The sequence below is a fragment of the Triticum dicoccoides genome, chromosome 2B, assembly GCF_002162155.2.
Source record: "Triticum dicoccoides isolate Atlit2015 ecotype Zavitan chromosome 2B, WEW_v2.0, whole genome shotgun sequence".
Taxonomy (NCBI): Eukaryota; Viridiplantae; Streptophyta; class Magnoliopsida; order Poales; family Poaceae; genus Triticum; species Triticum dicoccoides.
The window spans coordinates 777,591,721-777,618,139 of NC_041383.1; the positions used below are offsets into that span (position 1 = coordinate 777,591,721).

Consider the following 26,419-nt stretch of genomic DNA (forward strand, 5'->3'; position numbering starts at 1 on the left):
TGGTCCTTCATTCACACTTCATCATTACTTCAGCAATCGGCAGCAAGGCATTCAACATCGGATTGCACGGGATTGGATCGCTCACAGTTGTGGAGCTCGCCGGCAAGCAGCACGCTGGTGCCCACCTCGCCTTTGTCCAAACAATCTATGAGAGAAAGCATTTCTCGCACCTAATTCTTGAGCCTGATTATTTTTCTCAATGCTTGATTGTGTTTCCTTTTATTAGGGGCGAACGAAGGCGAGGGATCACTCGTTGATGCAAGGTTGGACGTGATCGTTAATGGATTTGTGTGAGAAATAGGGGGTGGTCTGTTTGTATGGTATTATTTCTGAATTCTTAATTATCAAATATTTAAATGATTGAATTGAATCGGCACCTGCCGAAGAAAGCACCAATAAGTGAAAGGAGTATCAGGCGCGATTCGGTTTTATGTGCGAAGAAGGAAAAATTAACGTGAGAGGTGAGACGAAATAAACCGGATAAAAATTAACCAGACGAAATGAAGACTATTCACCAACTCAGACATTAGGAATAGAGATCTCTACTATTATTAAAAGAGCAAACTTAAATTCCTCTAAAATCACATAAAAAATGTACACAAGATAACCAGTTCCTCTAGTCTAATTCATCTAACAAAATCTAACAGTCAATATTTCTTTGATCAATGTTCTGCTGGCAGACGATGCCCATGCAACGTCCTGCCCTTCATGATCAGATCACAACCACGATCTCCACCGAAACTCACGTCTTGCTTTCCTCCCGCTTGACAACCTCCCTTCCCTGCGCTCAGGCCAACTCCACCGCGCGATTCTAAACGGACGTCCGTTTTGTCCGGATTCTGTACATTTGGGCAGGAGGATGGGGTCGTGTCCGGGCCTGTCCTGGGATGCGGTGGACGTGCGCCCAGCGCGCGGCCGCATCCTTTACCCCATCCTGTCCGCGTTCATTTTAAATAAAAAAAGAAACGTTTCAAATGCCAAGCCCTACGGCCCAGTTCAGCACGCACGCCGGCAATAAAGCCAGCGGCCGGCAACACAGCCAGCCTTCAAAATGAATGGTTGTCCTCGCCGGCAACACAGCCAGCGGCCGGCAACACAGCCGGCCTTCAAAATGAATGTTTTCTCGCCGGCACACGGCCAGCGGCCCAGCGGGCGGGCGGCACCCATGCCAGCCTCCTAAAAAGAACGGCCATGGCCGATTGGACGACCTAGTTCAGGCCGTCGGCATCGAGCATCTCCTTCTGCCTGGCCTCGAACCAGGCCCTCGTCTTCTTGCTCACCTTCGACAAGTCCACACTCATGATCGCGAGGGCCACCTCCTTCGCTTTGGTGGCGGCATTGGTGGCCTTGATGTCGAGCTTCCTTTGCCTGGCCTTGACGTTCTCGGCCTCGATGTCGAGCTGCCTTTGCCGGGCCGCCTCCTCCATGGAGAGCTGCCTCTGTCGGGCCGTCTCCTCCATCTCAAGCTTCCTTCTCTTGGCCGCCTCCTCCATCTCAAGCTTCTTCGTTTGAAGCTCTAGGTATTGCTTCATTTGCTCATCCTTGCTTTGCCGCTCTTCTCGTCCCTCACATCCTTTTGCGACATCATGCCATGCAAAGTGTCATGCAATGCCATGGATGAGGCATCACGAATGTTATCAACCTTGGAGTTGGTCTTACCCCTCGGCCTCTTCAACGCCTCGCCATCTCCACCTCCGGCGAACTTGGCCGTCTTCAGGCCTCTCTTCCTTTGGAGTTCACGGTATTGATCCTTGACTTAGGGCAATTGTTGATCATAGTCCAACAATGCATAAGAGTGAACGGCTTGTCATTGTGTCGGGCCTTGAATGCCTCCAAACACTACTAGGGAAAAGCCTAGCAGCAGCGCGGGTTTTAGGCCTATCAGTAGCGCGGGCAGGAGCGCTACTGATAAGGCGCTACAGCTAATGCTTAGCAATAGCGCGCCTAGATCCACGCTACTGCTAAATTGACTTAGTAGTAGCGCTTCGTCAGAACAGCGCTACTGGTAATTAGTAGTAGCGCTTCTCCTTTCCCGCGCTACTACTATTATTTAGTATTTTATTTCTTTTTTATTTCATGTTGTATTCATACACCTTTACACAATTTTTCATACAACAGGAATTTAGAGATTGTTTTTACATCATAATGAGTTATTACATCACGGGGTGAAAGAACCGTGGACTAGTTTCAAGTGGATGTCCATCCACTTGAAACTAATCCGCGGTTTTTTTCACCCAATGATATAATATCATCATCATCATCATCATATCATTAACAACTTATCATCATAATACATCATCGTCATATAACACCTCATTATCAAGTACTCCTCATTATCAACTCTAACACATTACCACATAATAAACATATTGTACCTCATAGGACCTATTACATTCGATTAAGACCTACTACATTTTCTAAGGTAAAATACCAAAAAACAAGATAGCCCCTGACTCTCCATTATGGAGAATAGAGATTAGTCTGTCTCCAATTCTTGCCTTTCGCTGAATGTTACTTCCAAGAACCTCCTTGCGAATGTCCATACATTTCTTTCATTCTTTGATGAACATGTGTTCACGGGTTTTAGAAATCCGATATGCGCAGGTGAGCTCCGTAGATTTACCTGGCAGTATGTTCAGAACTGAGAGGCGACCATGCAGAGACATCAGATGAGGCACACAATCCATCGGGAGTTTCTGTTAAAAAACATAATAATAACTTCGTAGTTAGCAATGATGTACTAGTTTTAGAAGTATGCAAAAGATGCACAGATGTCGTAATAGTAAAAAATATTACCAGGGTATCTCCAGAGAAGTTACCATGGTTCAACACATGCACTAGTAGCACGTATTCACCATAATTTGGAGGAGTTCGATAATAGTTATTGTAATTCTCAAGAAGAGTACAAAATGCGATCAGATAATTTTTCTCCTTATACGTTAATTCGGTGCCATCGATGTAGTGGGTTTTATCTACCATCTTCCGCACAGTCTTTGAAGAATCAAATAAGCTGTCAATGGAAATAAGCTATCAACTATTTTGAAATAAACAATATAAATTAGCTAATAACTATGTTTGAGAAACTCACATAGCGGTACAATCGGAAGCGTATCAACAAGGACCCAAATGTCCATATTGTCTTGCTCGATGTCAGGATCACCAAGATCCATGGTGACAATCATACCCTCATAAAAACCATACATTTTGCAAAGTGCTTCCCAATTTTGGTAACCAAAATGGGTTACGCTCTGAGCATTGCACAAATTTACTTCAAAATCCATATCATGATGGGTCCTTAGGTGTATTTTCTTTGTTTCGAAATTTTCATGGTCTTCAAAACCCATCCTCTCCAAGACATAGCGTCTTGCATGGCATGGGATAAGCTAGTCGAATTGTAAAATATGAAAATTAGACGTTGAAATAGTTGAAGTCATGCTTAATTACGAAAAAAACACTAGTCGTTGTTGCGTACCGTTTCACAATCGAAGGTCTCCTCGACCTTAATGCTGAAGCGTCGATCTTCGTCCAGCTGAACGAACCTGTCGCACATACCTTGATCGTCGTGGCACCAGCTACACTCCCCCGGGAGACTGTCGTCATCCGAGTACGACATTTCCTACGTTCATAATTTAAAGATTAAACTTGTACATATTCTAGCACAAGTCATGCCAGAATTCACGAAAAAATCCGGCATGACCTTTGCTAAAAAAGGACATATCGAGCGCTTGAAATTTGCCGGAACGAAAATTAATCAACACTCCGGCAAAACATAGGCCACTCGGAGATGTAAACTGAACATGAACGGCCACTTGGGCAACCACATATCCTATTTGAGCAACAACACAAGATATACAAGGATATTTGGCTGGTCTCACCTCGATGTCGGAGGGGGTCGGTGACTGGGACGACGGCGGGGATGTCGGAGGGGGTCGGTGACGGGGACGACGGTGGTCACCTGAAACCATATAAGTTATCACTAATACATCCCGAATAATTGCTTAAACTAAAAAATAACAACAAATATGACATGTTCAACTAGTTTTATTAATTCAACTAGTTCTTACTAAATATAAACTTACTATAAATAGAAAAAAACTAGTTCTTTCTAAAAATAAAGTAGTTCAACTAGTTATATTAATTATCTTACTAAAAATACATTAGTTCTATTAATTCAACTAGTTCAACTAGTTTATTAATTTACTTACTAAACTAGTTCAACTACAACTAAAGTAGTTCAACGACAACTACTATTAATCATACTGCCCTAGTTAACTAGTACCATCACTACTAGTAATTAACATCTACTACTACTAAAAATCTAGTAGTAACTAAGCAACATCTAGTACTAGCTATGAACCCTAAATTAACATCTACAACTACTAAATCTAGTACTGCCTTGTGGCAGGGGGTGGGGGGCGACTGAGAGGTAGCTAGGGGCGGCGAGGTCGAGGGCGGTGGGAGGAGGGCTGCCGGCGGAGGAGGGAGGGGCGGCCGCAGGCGGAGGGAGGATGTGCGAGGAGGAGGGAGGAGGGACAGAAGGAGGGTAGTACCTCAACGGCGGACGGACGAAGGCGGCGGCGGCGACGACGACGCACGACGACGGTTATCGGCACGGGGGCGAGAGTGAGAGTGTGAGTGAGGGCCGGTCGTGCGCGTGGGGATAAGGTAGGGATAGTTGTAGCGCGTTTGCCAAAATGCGCTACTGCTAATCTGAATAGCAGTAGCGCTTTGCATATAAACCTCTACTGCTAAGTGTAACTATACAAAAAATACGTCAATGCAAAAATACATTAGCCATCAATGATCTTTTTGTGTACAATCTGAATTGTCAATATGAGTCCTCTCCGGTAGGAACCGGAGAGGACTCCTACCGGAGAAGACTCATATTGCGGCCACAAATTTTACACATAGAGTTCAGTGAAGACCAACTAGTTGTGGTAGTTTCAGAAATAACATATTTAAGGTGGTAAACACCCTGTTCACGGAGCGAGGTGGGACTAAACTTGTGGGCTGATCTTAGCAGTAGCGGTTTTTCTAGAAGCGCGCTGCTGCTAACTTCTATAGCAGTAGCGTTGTTCAATATAGTGCGCTACTGCTATAACTAGCAGGGGGCGAGGTCATGGCAATTATAGCAGTAGCGCGGTTTGTGGTGGACGCGCTACTGCTATTTTCCTGTCAGCAGCGCGTTTCGGTAACACGCGCTGCTGCTAAATAGGCTTTTGGGGAGCGCTGCTGGTAAGATTCTGTGTATAGGATTTTCCCTAGTAGTGAAAGATTGAAATGCCTACACCATATGAACAACAAGTGACCATGCAAACATGTACAAGGCCGAAGTGTCATGGCCGTAGCAAGGAAAGGGCAAAAGAAGGAGAGCATACCATGTCTCCAACACCGGTACCACTCACGGGCCGTGCTTGCACGCTCTCAAATGTTGCTTGATACTTGTTGCACTCTTGTTGGATGAACAACCATCACTTTTGAATCGAGCCAACGCTGCAGTTGCTTTCAAATTGCTAGGGCTCAAACAACTTCCTTTCATGAAATGTTTGTGGACTCCCGTCCAAGAAACAATACCCTTTTGTTGCGCGCCGGTCCTTGGATCTTGGCTAATCTCCATCCAAGCTTGGCAAATCAACTTGTCCTCATCTTGTGTGTATGAACCCGTGTGAATGCTCTTCCTCTTCTTTTGTGCTTCCACTCTTTGTGTCAACTCGTCGATGAACAATGGCGCGCCACTAATGTCAACGTCATTGCTTTCTTCTTCATCACCATCACCTTTGACATAAATGTCGTCGTCTTCATGCCACGAGTCACCATGGTTGTAGTCAGCACGGTCGTCGGCCTCTTCAGCGGCAGAGAATTGGCCGCGGCCATCCTGACTTTGGGTCTCCTCGGGGTCGAAGGCAGGGACGTGGCCACCATCGTAGATCACTTCCTCCATGAACTGATCGTAGTAGGGGTCGTCGACCGGTGCCGTTGGTGTTGGCATTCCGTCGAACAAGACGCGGGAGGACGGCATGGTGCCGGTAAACAGCGGTCGTGCTTGCTTTCTTTGCATCTCGATGGACGGCCGGCCGCCGCTGCTGGACCCAGGAGTGACATTGAGGTCGATGACAGCCGAGGGGCGCAGTGTGGACAACGCGATCACGTTCACGTCCGGCGACCCCCCGAAACGGGTCTGGCTGTCGTGCCTTGGCGGAGGAAAGCCGGGCGACAAGGGCGTGGTCCGCGACGTCGGCGACTGGCAGTGCGGAGGCCGGGCGACCGACGACCCTGTGCTCGCCGGACCGACGACCCCTCCAGAGAAACCGAGCGGGCGACAAATGTCGGCCATGAGAAGGGTGTGCGCTTTGCTGACAATGGCCCCCTTCTCCTCGACCTCGGCCTTGTGTCGCGCGGCCTCAATCGCAGCACGCTCGGCGGCTCTCTTGGCCGCGGCGATATTGTTCTTGGCGACCGTCATCCGGCTCCTCCTCTTCGCCGATTCCGCGTCCAACTTGGCGATCTCCTCCGGTGTGCACTCTGACCGCGGCATCCTTGGCGCCTTGCCCTTCTTCTTGGCCATTCCGGGCGGGTCGACGGCCAGCCCGCCGGAGTTCAGCTGGGCGTCGTCCATGGACGGGGGAGGGAGTGGGACGGGCGGGACATGGGAGGGTTTGAGGGGGGGGATGGCGCCAAAGGGGCCGCGGGGTTTTTTTGGTTTGTGTCACCGACAGGCGGGCCAGGGGCGGACAAGCGCACGCGTCCTGCTCGTCCGCGCGTTGTCCGTTTCGCCCCAAAAGCGGCGCAAACTTGGGCCGCGGATGGGTCGAAAGCGGACACAAAATGGACAAAAGTCTGTTTGCTCCCGCGCGCTGGGCCGCCTCGTTTGTCCGTTTTATCCCAAACGGACGGGGTCGGACATGATAGGGTCGCGCGGTGGAGTTGGCCTCACACACACCGCCCTATCGTTTCCCCGCCGCCAGGCCCACACTACCTTGCACCGGCACGGTCCCACCCCACCACCTTGCCTCCCCCGTCACCTTGCCGCCCCACCTCACCTCGCTTCACACCGGAGCTGTCTCATCGGATAAAAAATGTTTAAAAAAAGGTTTGGAAGGCACATGTGGACCAAAAATTGCAAAATTTTCTCATTGGATCACTTTTTTAAATATATTTTTTGTTGCCTGCCTTTATTAAATGTATGTTGTACTCCCTCCGTTTTTATCCATTCTGCATATTAGGTTTGACTGAAGTCAAACTTTGTAAAGTTTGACCAACTTTATGAAAAATATAAACATTTATCATAAAAATCAAAATGATATAAAGGTACATTAAATAATGAATATAATGGTATTGATTTGTTATTATATATGTTAATATTTTTATTTATAAACTTTGTCAAAATTTACAAAGCTTGACTTTGACCGAAACTAATACACGGACTAAATAGAAATGGAGGGAGTACATTTTTATTATACACTAGGAACATTTTTTATGCACACTTAATATTTTTTAATGCATGAACCACATTCTTTCATACACATTATATATTTATTTTTTTCATACACATTATATATTTATTTTTTCAGACACATTATATATTTATTTATTTTCATACACATTATATATTTATTGTATACATTGTTCGTATACATGAGAAATATTTTTCATACACATTTAATATTTTTTTTAAATGCTTGATTATTTTTGTAAATACTTGATTAACATTTTTTAAATGCTTGATTAACATTTTTCAAATACTTGATTAGTTTTTTTCAAATGTTTGGTTAACATTTATTAAATACATGATCAACTTTGTTCATAGTTGTATATGTTTTGTATACATGAGAAACATTTTTTCTATACAAGTTTAGCCTTTTTCAAATTCTTGATTAATACATTTAAAATTCTTAATGTAATTTTTTCTGTAATATATATTTTTATAATATTTGGAAGTACAAAAAAAAGGCGTATAAAATTGAAAAACAGAAAAAGAGGCTGTTCCCTATGGCCTCCCGTGCGCTGGGCCGTCCCAGTCTCGCCAATAAGCGAGACACATAGCGCCCGCTTCGACTCCGTCGGCCGTTACCGCCGCGCAATGGCCACATACTGCCGCCGCCGCCGCTTTATCTTGGTCCCTCTCTCCCAGGCGGCCATAGCATCCGGCCGGTCGCGGTCATCCTCTGCCGATTTCCCCTTGCCCTCCACCGGCGCCGTCGCCAGAAGCGATGTGCCCGCCACGCCCACCGCCGGAGTTCCTTCCGCCACATATGTACGGCCGTAAGCCGATTGAAGCCCCATTAATCCCTCGGGTTGGTGCGCCACCCGCCCCTCCGCCGTCGGCGTCCGGCCGCCACCGTCGCCGCGAGCCACCCCGCCGGAGCTCCACCTGACGGTAACCCATTTCTTAGCATTATCCCCTTTCCTGTTCTTCAGTAAGACTACTGCTTGTACTTCTCATATGTGTCAGTTTCACGGTGGCTGATGCAGACAACACAGCGAAAAACTGTAGCCTTGCTAGATAATTTTCCTGATGTGAAATTCCCCACGGAGACCAGAGCAGCAGCCAATGCTGAATAATACTCAGTCTTGGCCTTGCACCTCATCTTATTGTGTGGTCCTAGAATCACCAACGTTCCGGTCGAGCTGGACATACAAATGTGATGACTGATGAGCTAATTTTCAACGAAAACCGCACAGAAAAATCATAGCAGCGTTCCCCTTTGTTCCATTCAACTTCATGCCATGTCGTCCAAGGGGCCGACCAAACAATCAATACCAAGCATCTTCATGCCATTCAACTTCTCCTTCCTTGGCTCCATCTGAAAAGATCTCCCTCCTTTGATCTCCACAGCAGAGGCATATGTGAGAGAATCCTGAACAGGTATGGCTCCTCATCCTCTCCGGGTGTTCGTCCTCCTGTCATTGATCTGTCTCTGCAAATCCGATGACCGCCTGACTCCTGCAAAGCCGCTCTCCGCCGGCGACAAGCTCGTCTCAGACAATGGTGTCTTTGCTCTTGGCTTCTTCTCCCCCACAAACTCGACTGCGGGCTCATACGTCGGCATATGGTACAACGACATCCCCAAGCATACGTATGTGTGGGTTGCTAACCGCGACAAGCCGATCACCAACGGTTCTCCCGGGAAGCTGGTTGTGACCAACAACTCTGACCTCGTCTTGTCTGACTCCAAAGGCCTCGTTCTTTGGACAACCATGAACAACTTCACAACCGGAGCCACGGGAACTTCTGCTGTACTTCTCGACTCCGGGAACTTGGTCATCCGGTTGCCAAACGGCACAGAGATATGGCAGAGCTTCCATTACCCAACCGACACCATCCTCCCCGGCATGCAATTACCACTGAGCACAGATGATGATCTCTACACTCGCCTCGTGGCTTGGAGGGGTCCTGATGACCCAGCCACGAGCAACTACTCCATGGGTGGTGACTCTAGTTCAGACCTCCAGGTTGTCATCTGGAATGGGACGAGGCCGTATTGGCGCAGAGCTGCATGGGATGGTGCGTTGGTCACTGCCCTGTATCAAAGCAGCACAGGCTTCATCATGACCCAAACAACTGTCGACATAGGGGGTAAGTTCTACTTGACATTCACCGTCTCCGACGGCTCGCCAAGCACGCGCCTGATTCTGCACTACACGGGCATGTTTCAATTTTTGGCATGGAACAGCACCTCATCATCATGGAATGCTTTCATAGAGCGGCCTAATCCTAGTTGTGACCGCTACGCCTATTGCGGACCATTTGGTTACTGTGATGCCACTGAAACAGTTCCGAAATGCAGCTGCCTCAGTGGGTTTGAGCCTGATGGTGTAAACTTCTCCCGAGGGTGTCAGAGAAAGGAGGAGCTGAGGTGTGGTAGTGGAGATAGTTTCTCGACCTTGAGTGGCATGAAGACACCTGATAAGTTTGTGTATATCAGGAACAGAAGCTTTGACCAATGCGAAGCAGAGTGCAGAAACAACTGCTCTTGCACCGCGTATGCTTTTTCTAACATGAAAAATGGCAGCACGTCTAGTGACCAGTCAAGGTGCTTGATTTGGTTGGGGGAGCTTGTCGACACAGGAAAGTTTCGTGATGGAAGTGGCGAGAACCTGTACCTTCGTCTAGCCAGTTCAACAGGTATACATCTTTCCTTATGCGCTTATGGATTCACGGTGTGATCTATCCCTTTTATGTCGAATGCTAGATGTGGTTTAGGATGACATACTAATCATGAAAAACACAACAGTCGCAAGAAATGCATGTAAATTTTGAAAGCATCATTCTCTTGCGGGACTATATTTCTGCCTTTCTGCAGTTGAGAAACAGAGTAATGTATTGAGGATTGTACTCCCAGAAATGGCTAGATGCAGTTAGGATGACATACTAATCATGAAAAACATAAAACATGCAAAAAAATGCATGTTAAATTTTGAACGCATGATTCTCTTCCTGGATTACATTTCTGGCTTTATGCAGTTGACAGAGAGAGTAATGTGTTGAAGATTGCACTCCCGGTAATTGCTAGTATTCTGATACTCACATGCATCAGCCTTGTGTGGATATGCAAGTCAAGAGGTAAAAACAATATTTGCTTTACTTTCTCAGGGTGCAATTTTCATGAGTTATTCGTAAGAAATAATATTGACCTGAATCTGTTTTTGGCAGGAAAACGACGAATCAAGGAAACTAAGAACAAATATACAGGACAACTGTCAAAAAAATCCAAATCTAATGAACTTGAGAATGAAACTATAGAACTTCCATATATTTGTTTTGAAGATGTTGTTACTGCAACGGACAATTTCTCAGACTACAACATGCTCGGGAAAGGTGGCTTTGGAAAAGTTTACAAGGTAATAATTTTTAGCCTGATCATCGGGAAAAAGTTCGCCATTTGTTGTTCAATTGAAAAATGATGTCTTTATGTAGGGCCGGTTAGAAGGTGGCAATGAAGTTGCTGTCAAAAGACTCAGTAAGAGTTCTGGGCAAGGGGCCGACGAGTTCAGAAATGAAGTGGTTCTGATTGCCAAATTGCAGCATAGAAACTTAGTTAGGCTTCTTGGTTACTGCACTCATGAAGATGAGAAGTTATTGCTATATGAATACTTACCTAATAAAAGCTTAGACACCTTCCTTTTTGGTATGTTCTGCTCTTATGGTCATGTCTCGCAAAAATATTCTTAGAATAACTGAAGTTGTGATGGTTGTTAATGATTTTTATTTTGCACTTTCTTGCAAGGTGCCACAAGAAATGGTGTGCTTGATTGGCCGACCAGGTTCAAGGTAATTAAAGGAATAGCAAGAGGGCTTCTTTATCTCCACCAAGATTCAAGGTTAACAATAATCCATAGAGATCTCAAAGCAAGCAATGTCTTGTTAGATGCGGAAATGAACCCTAAAATATCAGATTTTGGTATGGCAAGGATCTTTGGTGGAAATGAACAACAAGCGAACACTATCCGTGTTGTTGGGACATAGTAAGTAATATATGCACTAGGTAAGGCTTAACATTGTAATTTTATTCAACTTAACTAATTCAATTTTCTTGGAATGATTCAAACAGCGGTTACATGTCTCCTGAATATGCAATGGAAGGTTCCTTTTCCGTCAAGTCTGACACGTACAGCTTTGGCGTTCTACTGTTGGAGATTGTAAGCGGATTGAAGATCAGTTCATCCAATCTCATAATGGATTTTCCAAGCCTTATAGCTTATGTAAGTTCACTACTATGCTCTAAATTTTTTGCAACTCAAAACACTATAATAAATTGAGGATTTCATTGGTTTAGGCATGGAGCTTATGGAAAGATGGAAATGCAAGAGAATTGGTGGACTCATCCATTGTGGAGAACTGTCCACTTCATGGAGTTCTGCGGTGTATTCAGTTAGGTCTGTTGTGTGTTCAAGATGATCCAGATGCTCGTCCACTCATGTCATCCACTGTGTTCATGTTAGAAAATGAAACAGCCCCACTTCCTACTCCGAAGGAGCCTGTATATTTTAGGAAACGGAAGTATGAAATTGAAGACCAAAGAGATAACGTGGAAATATCTCTGAATGGCATGACTATGACAATGCAAGAGGGGCGCTAAATGTTTAGTTCCATTCTTTTCCTTTTTTGTAAAATTCTCCAATTTGTTCAGTTGAGAAATTCAGTGATTCATGTTCTTACCGACAAACAAATATTTGACTTGTAATCCTCTCTGTGCTATTTTCATGGACGTTTTTGACATTTTGTGAACTTCAATGGTCTGTTATTTGTTTTCACCTTTTCAAGTGGAGAGGCTACCTGATTACACAATTGTTTCCTCTTGATGAATTTTCTGCATCCCAGCTTCCTTGGTTAGTTAAGGGGCCTGAAATTCCAAGTTTTCTCTGAGCTAGCATGCAGTGCATCTTGCTATGTAATCCACTTTTTATCTTCTGCTGCTAGTGGCGAGTAAGCTAGGATTACACGCCCAAAGTCTGACGATGATCTTTTGTGTATTCAGATGGCGTGGCCGAAACTTCAGGTATGGAAAACTCTTGGAAGTTCAGGTCCAGCCTCGACGGAAAAGTCAGAAAAGTGGGGCTTCTTTGGATCTATCAGTATCTATCAGAAAGTTAGAAAGGTATTTTCAAGTGTTCTTGCGCCTGTAAGACCAGATTAAATCTTGCCAAGCCAGCTCATCCAGAATGCGGTTTAGGACATTCAGCTAATATTTTCATAAATTAATTTCAACATCGCTAGCCTAAATCATTTAGGATCATGTATACCTCCGCCGAAATATCAGAAATCACACTAAAATATTTAGCTGTTGCACTTGCGCCACCCCTTTCATCATTCAGATAGCATTATTTTCACTTGAGAGCAATAATCTTGAATTACACTCTGCACAAGCGCACATCCATTGTGATCGTGTGGTTACTTTTAAGAGTGCTTGCTAAAAGACAAAGAATCAAGATAAAGGTGTTGAATTTCACTGTAGGTCTCTGCACGACGTGAAGTTGAACTTTGTCTTGCACGCCGGCTCCACGAGTTCGACCATTACTCTAACATAGGGTGTTGAGCTGCATGGTGGTAGCTTTCACAGAGGGTGAAAACAGAGTCAAATTCAAAAGTTTAACACAAATTCTTTCTATGGCAAGAAACAAGGTCAAATTCTACGAAAAGTACACGATTTTCTTTCATCCCAAGAACAGGACAAATTTGAACAGGACAAATGACAGTCATCCACGCAGGTAGACTCAGCAAGACCTAATAAAAAGTAAAAGTGTGCTGGATATTGGTTCTCATTTTTTTTCTCATGAAAAAAGGCCCCTGCCAGGGATGGAAGCGCTTTTGCATGTGTGGCATCATGTGGGTCCCAACTGTCAGCTAAAATCACAAATATTATTAGAATGAAAACCAGGTCGCGCCGAGGGATTTGAACCTGTGAGATCTCGGTCTATCACCCGTGTGCTGGTTAGCCACCCGCCCAGAGTTTTCTTTTTTTGATCTATTCATCTTCAATCACGTCAGTACAACGAACACTAGAAATAATAAAAAATACATCCAGATCCGTGGACCACCTAGCGACGACTACAAGCACTGAAGCGAGCCAAAGGTGTGCCGCCATCATCACCCCTCCCTCGTCGGAGTCGGGCACAACTTGTTGTAGTGGACAGTCGGGAAGTCATCGTGTTAAGGCCTCATATGACTAGTGCACCAGAACAGTAACCGCCGCCGATAAACAATAATGTAGATTGTGCTAAGGCCTCATAGGACTCACAGAACAGCAACAGCAACCACCCGCGCAGAGTTGAGTTGATGACATACAAGCATATGCTATTTTTATATTTTCACATTAAATAACATAAATTAAGAATTTCAATCCGGAGAAAAAGTTATGGCCTTGGGGTTTCGAACCAACGACCTGCGTGCCTATGGGCTACAATTTATGTTAGTTTTTTTTAAATAATCAAAGTTTAAAACATAAATTATAATATAAATATGTACATAAAATAAAGTAAATGATACTAAAAAAGTTCAACTATTAATTTAGAAAATCCATCAAATTAAATTATTAATTTTTGTATAATTTTGAAAAGTGTTTGTATTTAAAATAATTTAAGAAGATATATTTTAGAAATGATCATATAAGTTCGAAAAATAAAAAAATATAATAAATATTCATGTTGTATTATTGTATATAAAAGTGATCATGATTTAAATTGTTATGGTTTTTTAAAAAGTGTTCATACATTTTAATAAAGTTTGTGTGTTTTATAAAAACATGTATTTGAAATAAATATAAATATATGTAGGAAAAAATATTGGCCTAGCGTGCATGCAGACTACTGATTATCAAATGAATACATATTTACAATTACAACTATAATTATAATTTAGATATTTTTTACATACTTGGAAAAAGAAAAAGAAAAAACTAACATGATTAAAATGGGTCGCCCTAACTGCCGAATGGTTTAGTCTAGTAGGCGATCTGTCGTGGACATAGAAGCTAAAAATCTATTCTAGCTACGCGCTTACCATTTGTTGTATTGGTAGTCCTTGCTGGTATCTCTCTTGTCGCTGTTTTGAAATCCCTGTGCCGGGTGTTTTTTAGTAATCAAATAGGGCACGAAATGTTATGTTAATTTCTTCTGGGAGGCCTGTTCTTTTTTCATTCTGATAAAATTTGTGATATTCCCTCACAGGTGGAATCCTACAGGGGCTTTTTGCAAAAAAATGAAAATAAAAAACAAAGGGGTTTTCGCAAAAGGAGCACGCCACACGCCTGACCCCACCATGGGATCACTGACAACGGGCCTCATGCCACGATGGCATGACCTGTCAGCATCGCCGGTGTATCCAAACGCGACTAGCACCGTATTTGCACGTCGGAGTCAAGTTTTTGCACCAGCTTAATGTATGCTACAAGTTCTACCACTAAAGTGACCGTTTGCGCCAAGTTCTAGCATCATCGGTGTAATTGACTCTTTATTTCCTACTGCGTGCAGCTTAATCCTGGAAGGCAGCTAACATGCTAGCATAGCATGTATCTACTCTCTTCGTTCCTAAATATAAGTAGTATACATCCGTATGTAGTTCAAATTGAAATCTCTAAAAAGACTTATATTTAGGAACGGAGGAGTATAATTTAGTGCATGCATGGATCCCTTTACGCCTACAAGTCGCAACCACCTTAACTAACTCGTGCATTTGTCGCAGGCAGCTGTTGGGCCATAGTTGTTGCATCCTCGGTCGAAGCTGTACATTACATGAATAGTTTGCAGTCAATCTCATTGTCGGTTCAAGAGCTTATCGACTGTGACACGGAGAATGATGGGTGTGAGGGGGGTGAGAAAAAAAAGGCCTTCGGGTATATACAAACAAATGGAGTAAATAGCACTGGGGGTCTATGAACTTGCACTGCGGGTGCACTTTAGTCACACAACTTGCAAACCGGAAGAACCCGTCACAGAACTTGCATTGCAGGTGCAATCAAGTCACACGCGCCAGCTGAACCGCGCCGACGCCCGGTTTTCTCAGTACTTTTGCAGAAAAGTCCTTCGCGATATTGTTTGAGGGCCGTATTGCAATCTCTGTAGATTTATAACCGAATCGAACCATAGTTCCCAAATCGAAACCAAATCCCTAGTTCTCGTCCCTCCTCTCACACCTACGGCGGCGGCAGATGGGCGGCGGCGGTGGTGACGGCAGCGAGAGCTCGAGCGGTGGCGGCTTTCCTGGCTGGAGTTGTTCCTCCTCCCTCGCCGGAAGTAGCCGTGGTGCCGCCATCATCATGGCGGACAGTATGGCAGGCGGCAGCTCGGAGAGCGTGGCACTGGCCAGCCGCGTCGTCGCCGGCGTCCGCGATGGCAGGTCTCCGGCGCCCGCTGTGGCATGGCCTCGCATCCGGGACTCACGTTTGTTTCCTCAAGAGGTGTGGCAGCGGGGCGAGCCGGAGTTGCGGCCGGAGTGCGGGCGGGTTGTCATCGCTCGCACTGCTGGCATGGCGGCTCTCGAGGGAGATTTCTATGGCCGTGTCCTGTACGCCACCATCATTGGACAGCCGCGGAGCGTGGTGACGCCGGAGGCACTAGCGGCGGCGATGGAGTCTCACTGTGCTGTCCGACGGACGACAACCAAGGTGGAGGTCACTTGCCCACCATTCCATTTTTTCGTTTGCTTCGAGTCGACAGATGATTGCACTCGTGTGGTGCACGCGTCGGAGCAGCTTCGTTGTTGTGGCAGCAGGATTTCTTTTCAGCGCTGGTCAAGCTTCTCGCGTGGCAAGCCGGGGGAGCTCAAGTACAAGACGTTGCTGAGTTTGGAGGGGTTGCCGGAGGAGGCTTGGGATCCACACACCGTCAACCTGGTGCTCGCCGGTGTCGACGGCGAGCTCATTGACATGCTCCCGGCCACCGACAAGTGGGTGTTGCTGGTGACCGCGTGGCTGCGCAACCCTTCAGGTGTGCCAAAGGTGCTCACCGTGGCTGTTCCTGCACCTCCTACGGGGCCATGGAAGCCAGACTCCGACGACGAGAATGCACATTCACCGCCGGCTCCAAATTCTCCCACAGAGCGTGCAACCGTAGAATTTCCAGTGATTATGCATGTCAAAGAGGTCGTTGATCGTGGCCCATTGCTAACTGAAGGCTTGGCTGTAGAATATCTCCCTGATGAAGATGAAGACCTTACCCGGAAGCATACTTTCACCACCTGGCGCGGCAAGATAGATGGCACTGGCCCTGGACAATATGGCACAGCTTAAGCGATGATCAGTAGTTTGGTGTTTTCATTTGAATTTGTCGGTCTGTAATGTTGAATGTGAACTTGTCGTGTCGTGTTGTTAGTTTGTTACTGTCAGTTTGATGTTATAATCCTGAATGTTGTCTGTTACAACTGTTGTCGCTTATGTGAATTTGCTGATTTTGTTTCATGTGTGCAAAAGTATGTTGTACATATATGATTGCAAATATGTAGAAGATCGGTCCATAATTTCAGCCACAGTTTAAGTAGTAGTTCAGCAGAGTTTCGTATCCACCAAAAGACCAGTACATAACACTACAGAAGTTCAATTAGTAGCCACTTCATACTACAACAAAATGAAATTGTAGCACCTGTGCACTTGATACTACTTAGTACTACTAGTTCATGAGAACATAAGGCATCTCAATCTTCTTCTGGGTGACCTGGAACTCATCTTGGGCTTCCTCTTACACATGTCCAGTTCTACTTGTTCCTTCCCCAAGTAAGAGCCACTCCATTCCCCTAGTTTTTCTTTTCCTTTTCCCTCTTGTAGAATTTGTTCTTCCTCTTCTTCTTGGTTGGTCTGGTTCATGTCCATGTGCTGGTCCTCTTCCTGCTGCCACTGACCCACCTCTTGCTCCTCTTGCTTCTCTTCTTCCTCTTGCCCCTCTTGCTCCTCTTGCTCTTTGTGTTGTGTGTGCTGGTTCATTTGGAATGTTGGCCCTAAGCTCAGTAACAAATGCACTTTCATCTGGAATTCGGTGCATCCTAGAAACAGGTACTCCTTGTGCTGGCCCCTAAACACATAAATAAATAAGATGAGGACAGGGTCAATTTCACCATATGTTAGTTCATGTCATTTGTGAAACGAATTATTTCACCAACTGTTTTATAAGTACCTCATGTGATAAAATATGTACCATGCTGTCTTCTACTTGTGTTGGGTCCAAATGTGGCCTCATAGTTCTATGTTGAATATGCTGACAACATCAGCAAACACTATGTAAGTAAAGGATTTAATTAATTTTCTTTTAGTAAGTAGAAAAAGTAGAACTCACAGTTAATATTACTGGAAAGTCAACATCTCCATTCTCATCAATAACCATTTTGGACTTCTTTTTCTTTGCCTTTTCCATCAGCTGCTGTACTAGTTCATTCATTTTGTTAGTGGGCTTTCTCTTCCTTCCTCTAGAACTTTTTGATCTAACTAGATCATTTGGCTCTAGAACTTGCTCAGGCTGCTCTGGAACATGCTCAGTTTGCTCTGGAACTTGCTCAGCTTGTTCCTCATCATCCCCACCCACTTCTCTTATTACAGCAGCTTTCAACTTTGAGCAGCCACTTCTGTTATGACCAGCTTCTTTGCAGTAACCACAATGCATAATAGCACCATGCCTGCTTAGTTTGGTGCCATCTTCACTCTCCTCAGGTTGCTGCCTTCTGTTCCTCCTTCTCCTTCCAGCTCTTCTCTCATATAGTGGTGGTAAAATAGGTGTTGCAGATACAGCAGCCCACTCATCTTTATCTCTAGTTGGATATATCTATACCCCATAAGCTAGACAATATGTTTCCACAGTGTAACAAGAAGAAACCATGGTTTCAGGTTTAATCCTTTCATGTCTGCAACATGCACATGCATGGCTGCAGGGAACACCTGTGAGTTGCCACCTTCTGCAAGTACATGTATGCATATTTAACTCGACTATGTATTGCTTGTCATTGGACAAAACACCAAAGACACCCATGCCTGACTCCTCAGGATGACAATTGGCAGACAACTCTATATTTTTTCTTAATTTGTCTCTGATTTTGGGAGTTAGATTGCCTGTCCATTTTTGAGTAGCTTCTTTTTGTTTGGGGGGTAACTGAACATGAACAGTAACTGAACATGAACAGCACCCATGCCTGACTCCTCAGGATGACAATGAGCAGTAACTGAACATGAACAGTAACTGAACATTAACAATGATTTACCTTCTGTTTGTCACTCATGATAGTGATTGTGCTTGTGTTAATTATGTTGAGGTCTTGCTTCAGTGTACAAAGGAACCAGTTCCAAGATGCATAACATTCTGTCTCCACCACTGCCATTGCAATAGGATAAATTGAGTCATTGCCATCAATACCAACTGCAGTGAGTAATTGGCCACCATACTTTGTCTTTATGAACGTGCCATCAATACAAATGATTGGCCTGCAGCCCTTCAGCCAACCTATTTTACAAGCTGCCAAACTTAAGTAGCAAGTACTAAATAGGCCATTCTCTAGGTTCAGATAGAAAGATGACCCTGGATTGCTATGTCTTACTTCCTCTGCATATCTCCAAAGCAATGAGTACTGCTTCACCTCATCCCCACGCACAACTTCCAATGCTGCTTTCCTAGCTCTCCCTAGCTTGTGCCTGCTAACTTCCATGTTGAATTTCTTCCTGACTTTTCTTGAAAAGGTAGACAGTGAAATATTGTCATTGTCTCTGAACTTCTCTACATATTTATTGGCAAGAAAAGGGGCTGTTAGTTCCTTCACATCCCAAACTTTTTCACATGTATGCTCTCCAACATAAGTCTTTACAAGGAAGGACTGTGTCCTGTTGTCATTGACAGCCACAAGCTTCCAAGGGCAACCCTCAGAACACACAGCCTCAAACCTTTGCTTGTTATTTCTTTTCTTCTTAATTTGCACCCTGTTCTTTACTGCATATTGTGCTACAGCTTTCCTAAGTAGATCCACTGAATCAAATACCATTCCTAGCTTGAACTGAGGGTTTTCCATGTCAACAGCAAGGTTAAATGTTTTAAACCTATATATAGGTTTCTCCTTCTTTTTCTTTGCCTTGTACTCCTCATCATCGGAGTCACTTTTATGTCTTTTCTCCAAGTCATCCTCTTCTGGCAGTTGCAGATCATCCTCATGAACATCATCTGACCCAGGAACATGCCTATATTCAGCTCCTATGTTTTTGCCCTTCTCAACCATAGCATCATGCACAACATCATCTACATTCTTATCATAGTCCTTATCATCCTCCTCCTCCATTCCATAATCACTGTCGTACCAAGTAGGATCAATGTCTGAATCACAATCGTACTCTTCTTCTGAAACTTCTGAATTCTCTGGCACATCTGATTTTTCTTGGCCCTCTGACCCATCTGCATCTGCGTGTTGCTCTACAGTAGATGCATTTTCTGAACTACCTGCCACTGTCTCTGATTTCATCTTCCTAATCTTCTCTGTGCTAAAAGGGCTCATTATAACTGTAGGTAGTGCAGGGGAACCTTTAATTGCAATGTCATCTTCCTCCTCTTGATTCTGTTCTCTGATATGTTTAACAAACAGAACCAGTACCTTGGAGTACACAGATGCTCTAGCCATCTTTAAACAGTCATTTTCCAAGTTAATTTCCACCACATCTGCAAGAGTTTTACCAGGTGGGCACCATAGCATAATTTTCTCCTCATCAGGATGATTAAGTTGTGCTAGCATATAGCAGATCACATCAGTACATAGTGTATTCCTGTCCAGGTTGTCAAACCATGTTATCTTCTCATCCAAATATGTCAGATTCACTCCTTTTCCCGCAAAAAACCCACCATGATGCACCTCCACACTGAATTTCACCGTATCATATCCTACATTTGCAAAGTGGACTGATTGTGAGCGGAGGCAATATGAACTAACCCTAGGATGCAGCCCAACATACAAAAAGAGGTACCAACCATGTAAAGTACCTAGTACTGCACATCTCAGACCTAAAACAAGTTAGATGCACCACCAGTATTTCATCTATTGCATGAAGGAGAAAACCCTAACTAAAATTGGGGGAGGGGGAAACTCACCATAAGTCGGACCCCCGTGCCATTCAGTGCGAAGAACCGGCAACTCCACCGTCGGATGGAACACCATCTGGACCGGCACCCTGTCCGCCGACGATCTCCATGACGGCGCGGTGCCGCCTGTCTCCTCTCCCATCGGCAACGAACAGAGGCAGCGAGAGAAAACAGAGGAGTGTTTCAATGCGGCATTGCTTGAGACTTCAGGGGGCTATCTGCAAAAAAAGCGGCCATCACGTGCGACGCGCGTGAACTGAAATCAGAGAAAACCGGGCGTCGGCGCGGTTCAGCTGGCGCGTGTGACTTGATTGCACCCGCAATGCAAGTTCTGTGACGGGTTCTTCCGATTTGCAAGTTGTGTGACTAAAGTGCACCCGCAGTGCAAGTTCATAGACCGCCAGTGCTATTTACTCAGAGCCAACAAATGGGCTCTCAAGCGAAACTGGCTACCCATACATCGATGAGAGGAGTAAATCAGGTTGCAAGCGGAACAAAACAGGAGAAGCAAGGATAGCAGGATTTCGATTTGTCAACCCAACCAAGGATGCTCTAGAGAAAGCGCTAGCAAAATAACCCGTGGTTGTCAGTTTGCAGAGTCCCGATGATCTGCAAAAATACAAAGGAGGCATCCTGGATTATAAACCTATCGGAGACTACACCGGCAGCAGTCATGCTGTCCTGATTGTTGGTTATGGCATAGATTTAGACAGTGTCAAGTACTGGCGCTTCAAGAACTCGTGGGGGAGAAGACTGGCGTGAGGATGGGTTTGGGAGGATCCGCAGGCACATTGCCGGACAAACGAGGTGTGTTGGGTATTTTCATGCACCAAGGAGTATATCCAGTGCTTAAGGACTGATCAATCTATATGGTAGCATCTTTTGTTTGTAAAAAAAATTATCCCCTTCCTAGTTCCATATCTTACCATTGTTGCACCTTTGCTCGTGTAGTTGCATGCATATTTTTGTCTATGTTGTGATGATGTTTTTATATGTGTAGTCATTGTTGGACTTCTTCCTAATGAAATTTTATTAGTTCTTGATATCTAATCATTGTTGCTATTAAGTTTTTTTTTCTCGAGCAACCGGCAGGAGCTCTTTTATTATGCTTTGAGCTTACTGTGAGAGGTGTAAATCGGGTCGCAAGAGGAACACCACAGTAACGAAAGGACATCATGCATTGTCTATAACCACATATACCATGAGGATCTTCAAGCTTCTGCTTGGATTGTGTGACTACCTAAATCAGACGACTAAAAATGTGTGGTTACTTTTAGGAGTGCTTTTTAAAAGACGGAGAATCAAGATAAAGGTGTTGAATTTCACTGTAGGCCTCTGCAGACGTGAAGTTGAACTTTGTCTTGCACGCTGGCTTTACAAGTTCGACCATTACACCAACGTAGGGTGTTGAGCTGCATGGTGGTAGCTTTCACAGAGGGTGAAAACAGAGTCAAATTCAAAAGTTCAACACCAATTCTTTCTATGGCAAGAAACAGGGTCAAATTCTACGAGAAGTACACGAGTTTCTTTCGTCCCAGGAACAGGAAAAATCAGAGGTTCAACTTATATCGAAGGCACAGGAGAATTGGTGGGCTGAGGAGAAACTAAGTACTCCTACACAGTTCATGCATCTCCTCCAAGTAGTTTATTGCGTTCTTCTGAAGAACTGTTATTGTTTTTATGCCAACCATCCCACTATGATGTTCAGATTACTATTAAAAAAAAACTGGTGCTTTACTCTTTTTCATTTCAACAGTTTTCCACGCAGGTAGACTCAAAGAGCTAAAAGTGCACTCGATATTGGTCCGGTACCATACCACCCAAATGTAAAAAAAGCACAGGAAAAAGGGGGTGCTAGCATGCTGCTAGGGATAAACTGTTGTGCTCAGCACTCAGCAGCCAAGCTTCAGTGCTGCAACACTTCAGTTGAGATTCAGCCGTTCGCTACTCTCGGCGTGTCGAACTTATCTGAATTTCATGCCGCGAATCACTTTCAGGTGAGTTTCATCGCTTTTACTACCCCTACTACTCCCTCCGTCCCATAATATAAAAGCGTTTTTTACACTAGCGTAGTGTCAAAAACGTTCTTATATTATGGGACAGAGAAAATACTTGTTATGCAAGAGTGATTTTTTCTACTCCTGCTACTTGTTATGCAACTGAATTTTCTAAATTGCTTGGATACAATTTCAGCGATGAGTATACACGGGACCTGTCTCGATTGGTACCGGTGAGAGGAATGAAACGTAGACCACACAATAAGAAACACATAGAAGAATATGCTATACACGCATGCTGATATCCACTGGCTCAGAAATGGAATAGTCTAACCTGAAAGATTCTGGAAGGCAATATTCAAGAAAAAGACACACAGCACGCACAAATTCTGGAAGCCCTACTTAAAACAAGAGCATGTGGCCGGATCCAAAGGTGTAAGCCGCATGCTGAGATCAATCAAGGGGAGATGCCGCTTCTTTATTTGGTAGTACAAATCCTTAGAGAAATGAAACCTGCTACAGACAGATCTGCTTTGATCCATCATGGCTGAATTAAAGTACTACTAGTAGTTCTTTCTTAAAACAAGCTGTTCCACAACTGCCCAATGATGCAAACCTAACAACCAATCATACAAACCCGATCGACGGCGACGACGACGACGATCGAATGATCAGCGCGACATAATTCAGTAGTACTCCTCTCAGCTAGCAGATCCCTTAGTCAATATATAGATTATTCCCTGATGAACCTGAAGAATGAGCCCAAGTCTTCAAGCACTCATTCCAAAGGTTCATCTAGCTTAGCCATATAATAAATTAAGCTTCCTTCCTTGGTGGTGCTACTACATGTTACAAATTATGCTCATAGGCTGTTACTACGAGATAGCTCGTCAAGATCGAGGAACGTTGTCATCGGATCGATCTGTGCGTGGGGTTGCTTCTGATCGATCGGATCGGAGCCGTACGTTTATCAAGCCTTCTTCTTCCTCTACCTAAATTGGGGGCCGAAGGGGTTCCAGAAGTCGACGGGCACGTCGCTGGCCACGGCGAAGGTGCTCGATATCGGCACCAGGCACAGCCCCCGGCCCTTGAGCGACACCTCGCCGCCGTCCTTGCACGACTTGTCGGGGCTACCATTGCTCGAGCTCTGTGACCAGACACGCGCAGACACATGTAAAAAGCCACCATCAGACATGCAAGCACTTTGAGACTTGAAATGGCAGCATCCATGGTGCAATGGAAAGTGAGAGAGAGCAAAGCATGCAGACTGACAAGCACGCCATGGATGTACATGGACATACCTTGAGGTACTGTGGCACTTGATGCTGATGATGGCCGCTCTTGAGGTATGGGGCGCTGAGCACCTGCATGCAAGGTTGCAGAGACAAATGCTGAGCTCGGTCTGCAATGGAGTCTCCTGGAGGATGATTCGTGGGCGGAAACCGATAGAGCTCGTGCGTGCGTGCGTGCTCGGGGCGCCATGATTAAAGCGTGCGTGCATGGGGACATGGAATCATATGTAGGGACTTGGAACGTGCACTTACACCAACTTGGTCGTGGAGGAACTTGATGTACTCGATGGTCTCGTGCAGCACCGACGCCGTATCCGTCTGCAGCACGCACAACGAGATTGTGTGTTAGATACTCCTCCACATGTGTGTTTAGATGATAGTAGATCTCGAAAGGCGCGGAGGAAAGGATGAACGCTTTTGCAGAGAAGAGATGCGCATTGGATGATACTCGAGGTCATGTGCAATATATCTAGCATTTGTTTATGTGATGCATGCATGCATGCATGAAAAGCCTAGGTAGCTAAGCGAAGCTAGCAAGCAAGCTTATACCTTTCCGAAAGGAGAGACGAGCTGTTGGAGCGCTGTGATCCTGTCCCCTAGCTTCTCCTTCCTAACCTGAAATGTGTTGCGTGCACAACTTTAATCAATCGGTAAAGATGCATCATGCATCGATATGGATGGGCTTGCGTCTATGTATTATACTATATGTAACATCAAATAATGTCCATGGTGTTTAAGAGATCCAAGTGGCATGATTTGTGACCTAACCTAACCATCTATGATTTAAAGGTAAGGTATGAGTATGACTATGAGCATGCATGCATGCATGTTTACCTTGAAGGTCGGCAATGGCGACGGCGTCTCCATTCTTGGCTTCTTGAACGCCGGCTCGCCGCCCGCCTTCTTGGCCACGATTGAGCTAGAGTCTCCCACGCCTTCTAACACAGTCTACAGACAACCAAGGTAAATTACAATCAGCCACCTACTACATCTGTACGTGCTTCCATGAAATATTTGCAACTGCTAGTAGAGTATCGTAGTAGTAAGTACTTAATCATTAGCACAAGCTTACGTACCTTAAGTGCAAGGTTTGCCCCGCGCGGCGCCGGCGACGGTTGTTTGGCCGCACGCATGCTGGTGTTGTCAGTCGCCGGCGGCGCTGCCATGCCCATGCCGAACCCGGCAGACTGGTTCCAGAACGCGGCGTCGTTGGTGAACTGGAGCGGCTCCCCCCTGGCACCTGTCTGGCCGCCCATCTGCTGGTACTGATACTGTTGCAGGAGCCCCGCCGCCGGTGCCGGCTTACCCGTCGGCTCGATGAGGCTCCTCAGCAGCGACGACTGGAACCCGTAGGGCGAGTTCGGCGACAGGAGCAGCTCCGGCGCCCCCAGGCTGGAGAGCAGCTGCTGCTGGCGGTGGTGATCGTCCTGCTGCTGCTGATGGTGGTGGTGGCCTTGTAGAGCTAGGTCTAGGTTGTTCGGCGCGGCGACGGCGTTCATCATGCTCTGCTGGTCCGTTCTCGAGCTCATGTCATGGTGGCCAACTTGGAGAAACCCATGCATATTACCAGCACCGCTGCTCCTGTTGGAAGTTAAGACACACATACACATGTAGATTTCGTTAATTAATTTCAGTGCATGTCACGGGAGTATGTACGTATGTGGATCGATTATCATCATATGATATGATAGTAAGAGATCACGGGCGAACGGCGAATCAATCGAGCAAATTAAGGGCAGGTGTGGAATTAAGTGGGAACAACAACTCACATGTAAGGGTTATTCCAGTCGGCGAAGCCGGCGGCTGCCGGGTCGTTGATGCTGGCCGTTTCTTGGAAGGTTAGGGAGCTGTTGTTCCCGGGCGACTCGGAGGAGGCCGTGGTGGTGCAGCTCTTGGCCTGCTTCCCTCCGTCGGCCGCCACGTCGTAGCCACCAGCAGCCAGACCGGCCGGCCAGGTGTTGAACCCGGCGAGCTCCGTCGAGCACGCCGCCGCAGGCACCGCGGCCGCCGCGTTGCTGTTCCACCACATGCCGTGAGACACGGCTCCGGCAGCGCCGCCGTTGTACATGGCCGGAGCAGCATGCATCAGCTGATGATCTCCCATATCAATCGATCTACCGATCACCACTCCGTTTCCTCGTCGACCGATCGATCTCGGCGCGCGACGGAGAGAGAGGAGCCAGATGCAAGGGAGTGGTGAGTGCTTGTTGGGTGGGCAAGGAGAGGAGGGAGGGGAAAGGGGTGAAGCTAAGCTCAGTGGAAAAGATGGGGTTGTGTGGTCTGGGTATATATAAACCGTTTGGAAATGAAACGGAGAGGAGAATTTCGCCTGCCTGACCGGGGCTTGGGTCGTTGGCGGTCTTCCGGCATTGCGTCAGCTGGTAAATTTCAAATCGATCTGGTGCAACAAATCATGATCAAGCGGTCGTTGAACGACCCACATCACTAGAGTAGAGCGCTACTACACAACACTCTCGTGCACACACCGGTAGTGGTCTGTTTTAACTCTCGATCTTGTCTTGTAGTAGTTGTAACAGTAACCTCTTATTGTCTTAGGGTTTTGCCGTATGCCGTAATGCCAGATGACTACCAACAACG

The 26,419-nt window shown here is 45.6% G+C and overlaps 2 protein-coding genes across 2 annotated transcripts; one reads left to right on the top strand and one right to left on the bottom strand.

Annotated features, from left to right (window-relative positions):
* Positions 1-8,315: 8,315 nt before the first annotated feature.
* On the top strand, positions 8,316-12,245 carry LOC119366231 (G-type lectin S-receptor-like serine/threonine-protein kinase B120). Its single transcript, XM_037631924.1, has 7 exons — positions 8,316-10,126; positions 10,466-10,564; positions 10,655-10,842; positions 10,919-11,129; positions 11,229-11,466; positions 11,553-11,703; positions 11,778-12,245. The coding sequence occupies exons 1-7, from the start codon at positions 8,869-8,871 to the stop codon at positions 12,078-12,080; spliced, it is 2,448 nt and encodes an 815-aa protein (XP_037487821.1). The 5' UTR covers positions 8,316-8,868; the 3' UTR covers positions 12,081-12,245.
* A 10,758-nt stretch (positions 12,246-23,003) lies between these two features.
* LOC119366234 (transcription factor bHLH112-like) lies at positions 23,004-26,067 on the bottom strand. Its single transcript, XM_037631926.1, has 7 exons — positions 25,591-26,067; positions 24,898-25,402; positions 24,656-24,769; positions 24,371-24,436; positions 24,074-24,139; positions 23,831-23,893; positions 23,004-23,676 (listed from the first exon to the last, which is right to left on the bottom strand). The coding sequence occupies exons 1-7, from the start codon at positions 25,923-25,925 to the stop codon at positions 23,518-23,520; spliced, it is 1,308 nt and encodes a 435-aa protein (XP_037487823.1). The 5' UTR covers positions 25,926-26,067; the 3' UTR covers positions 23,004-23,517.
* Between the last annotated feature and the right edge of the window lie 352 nt (positions 26,068-26,419).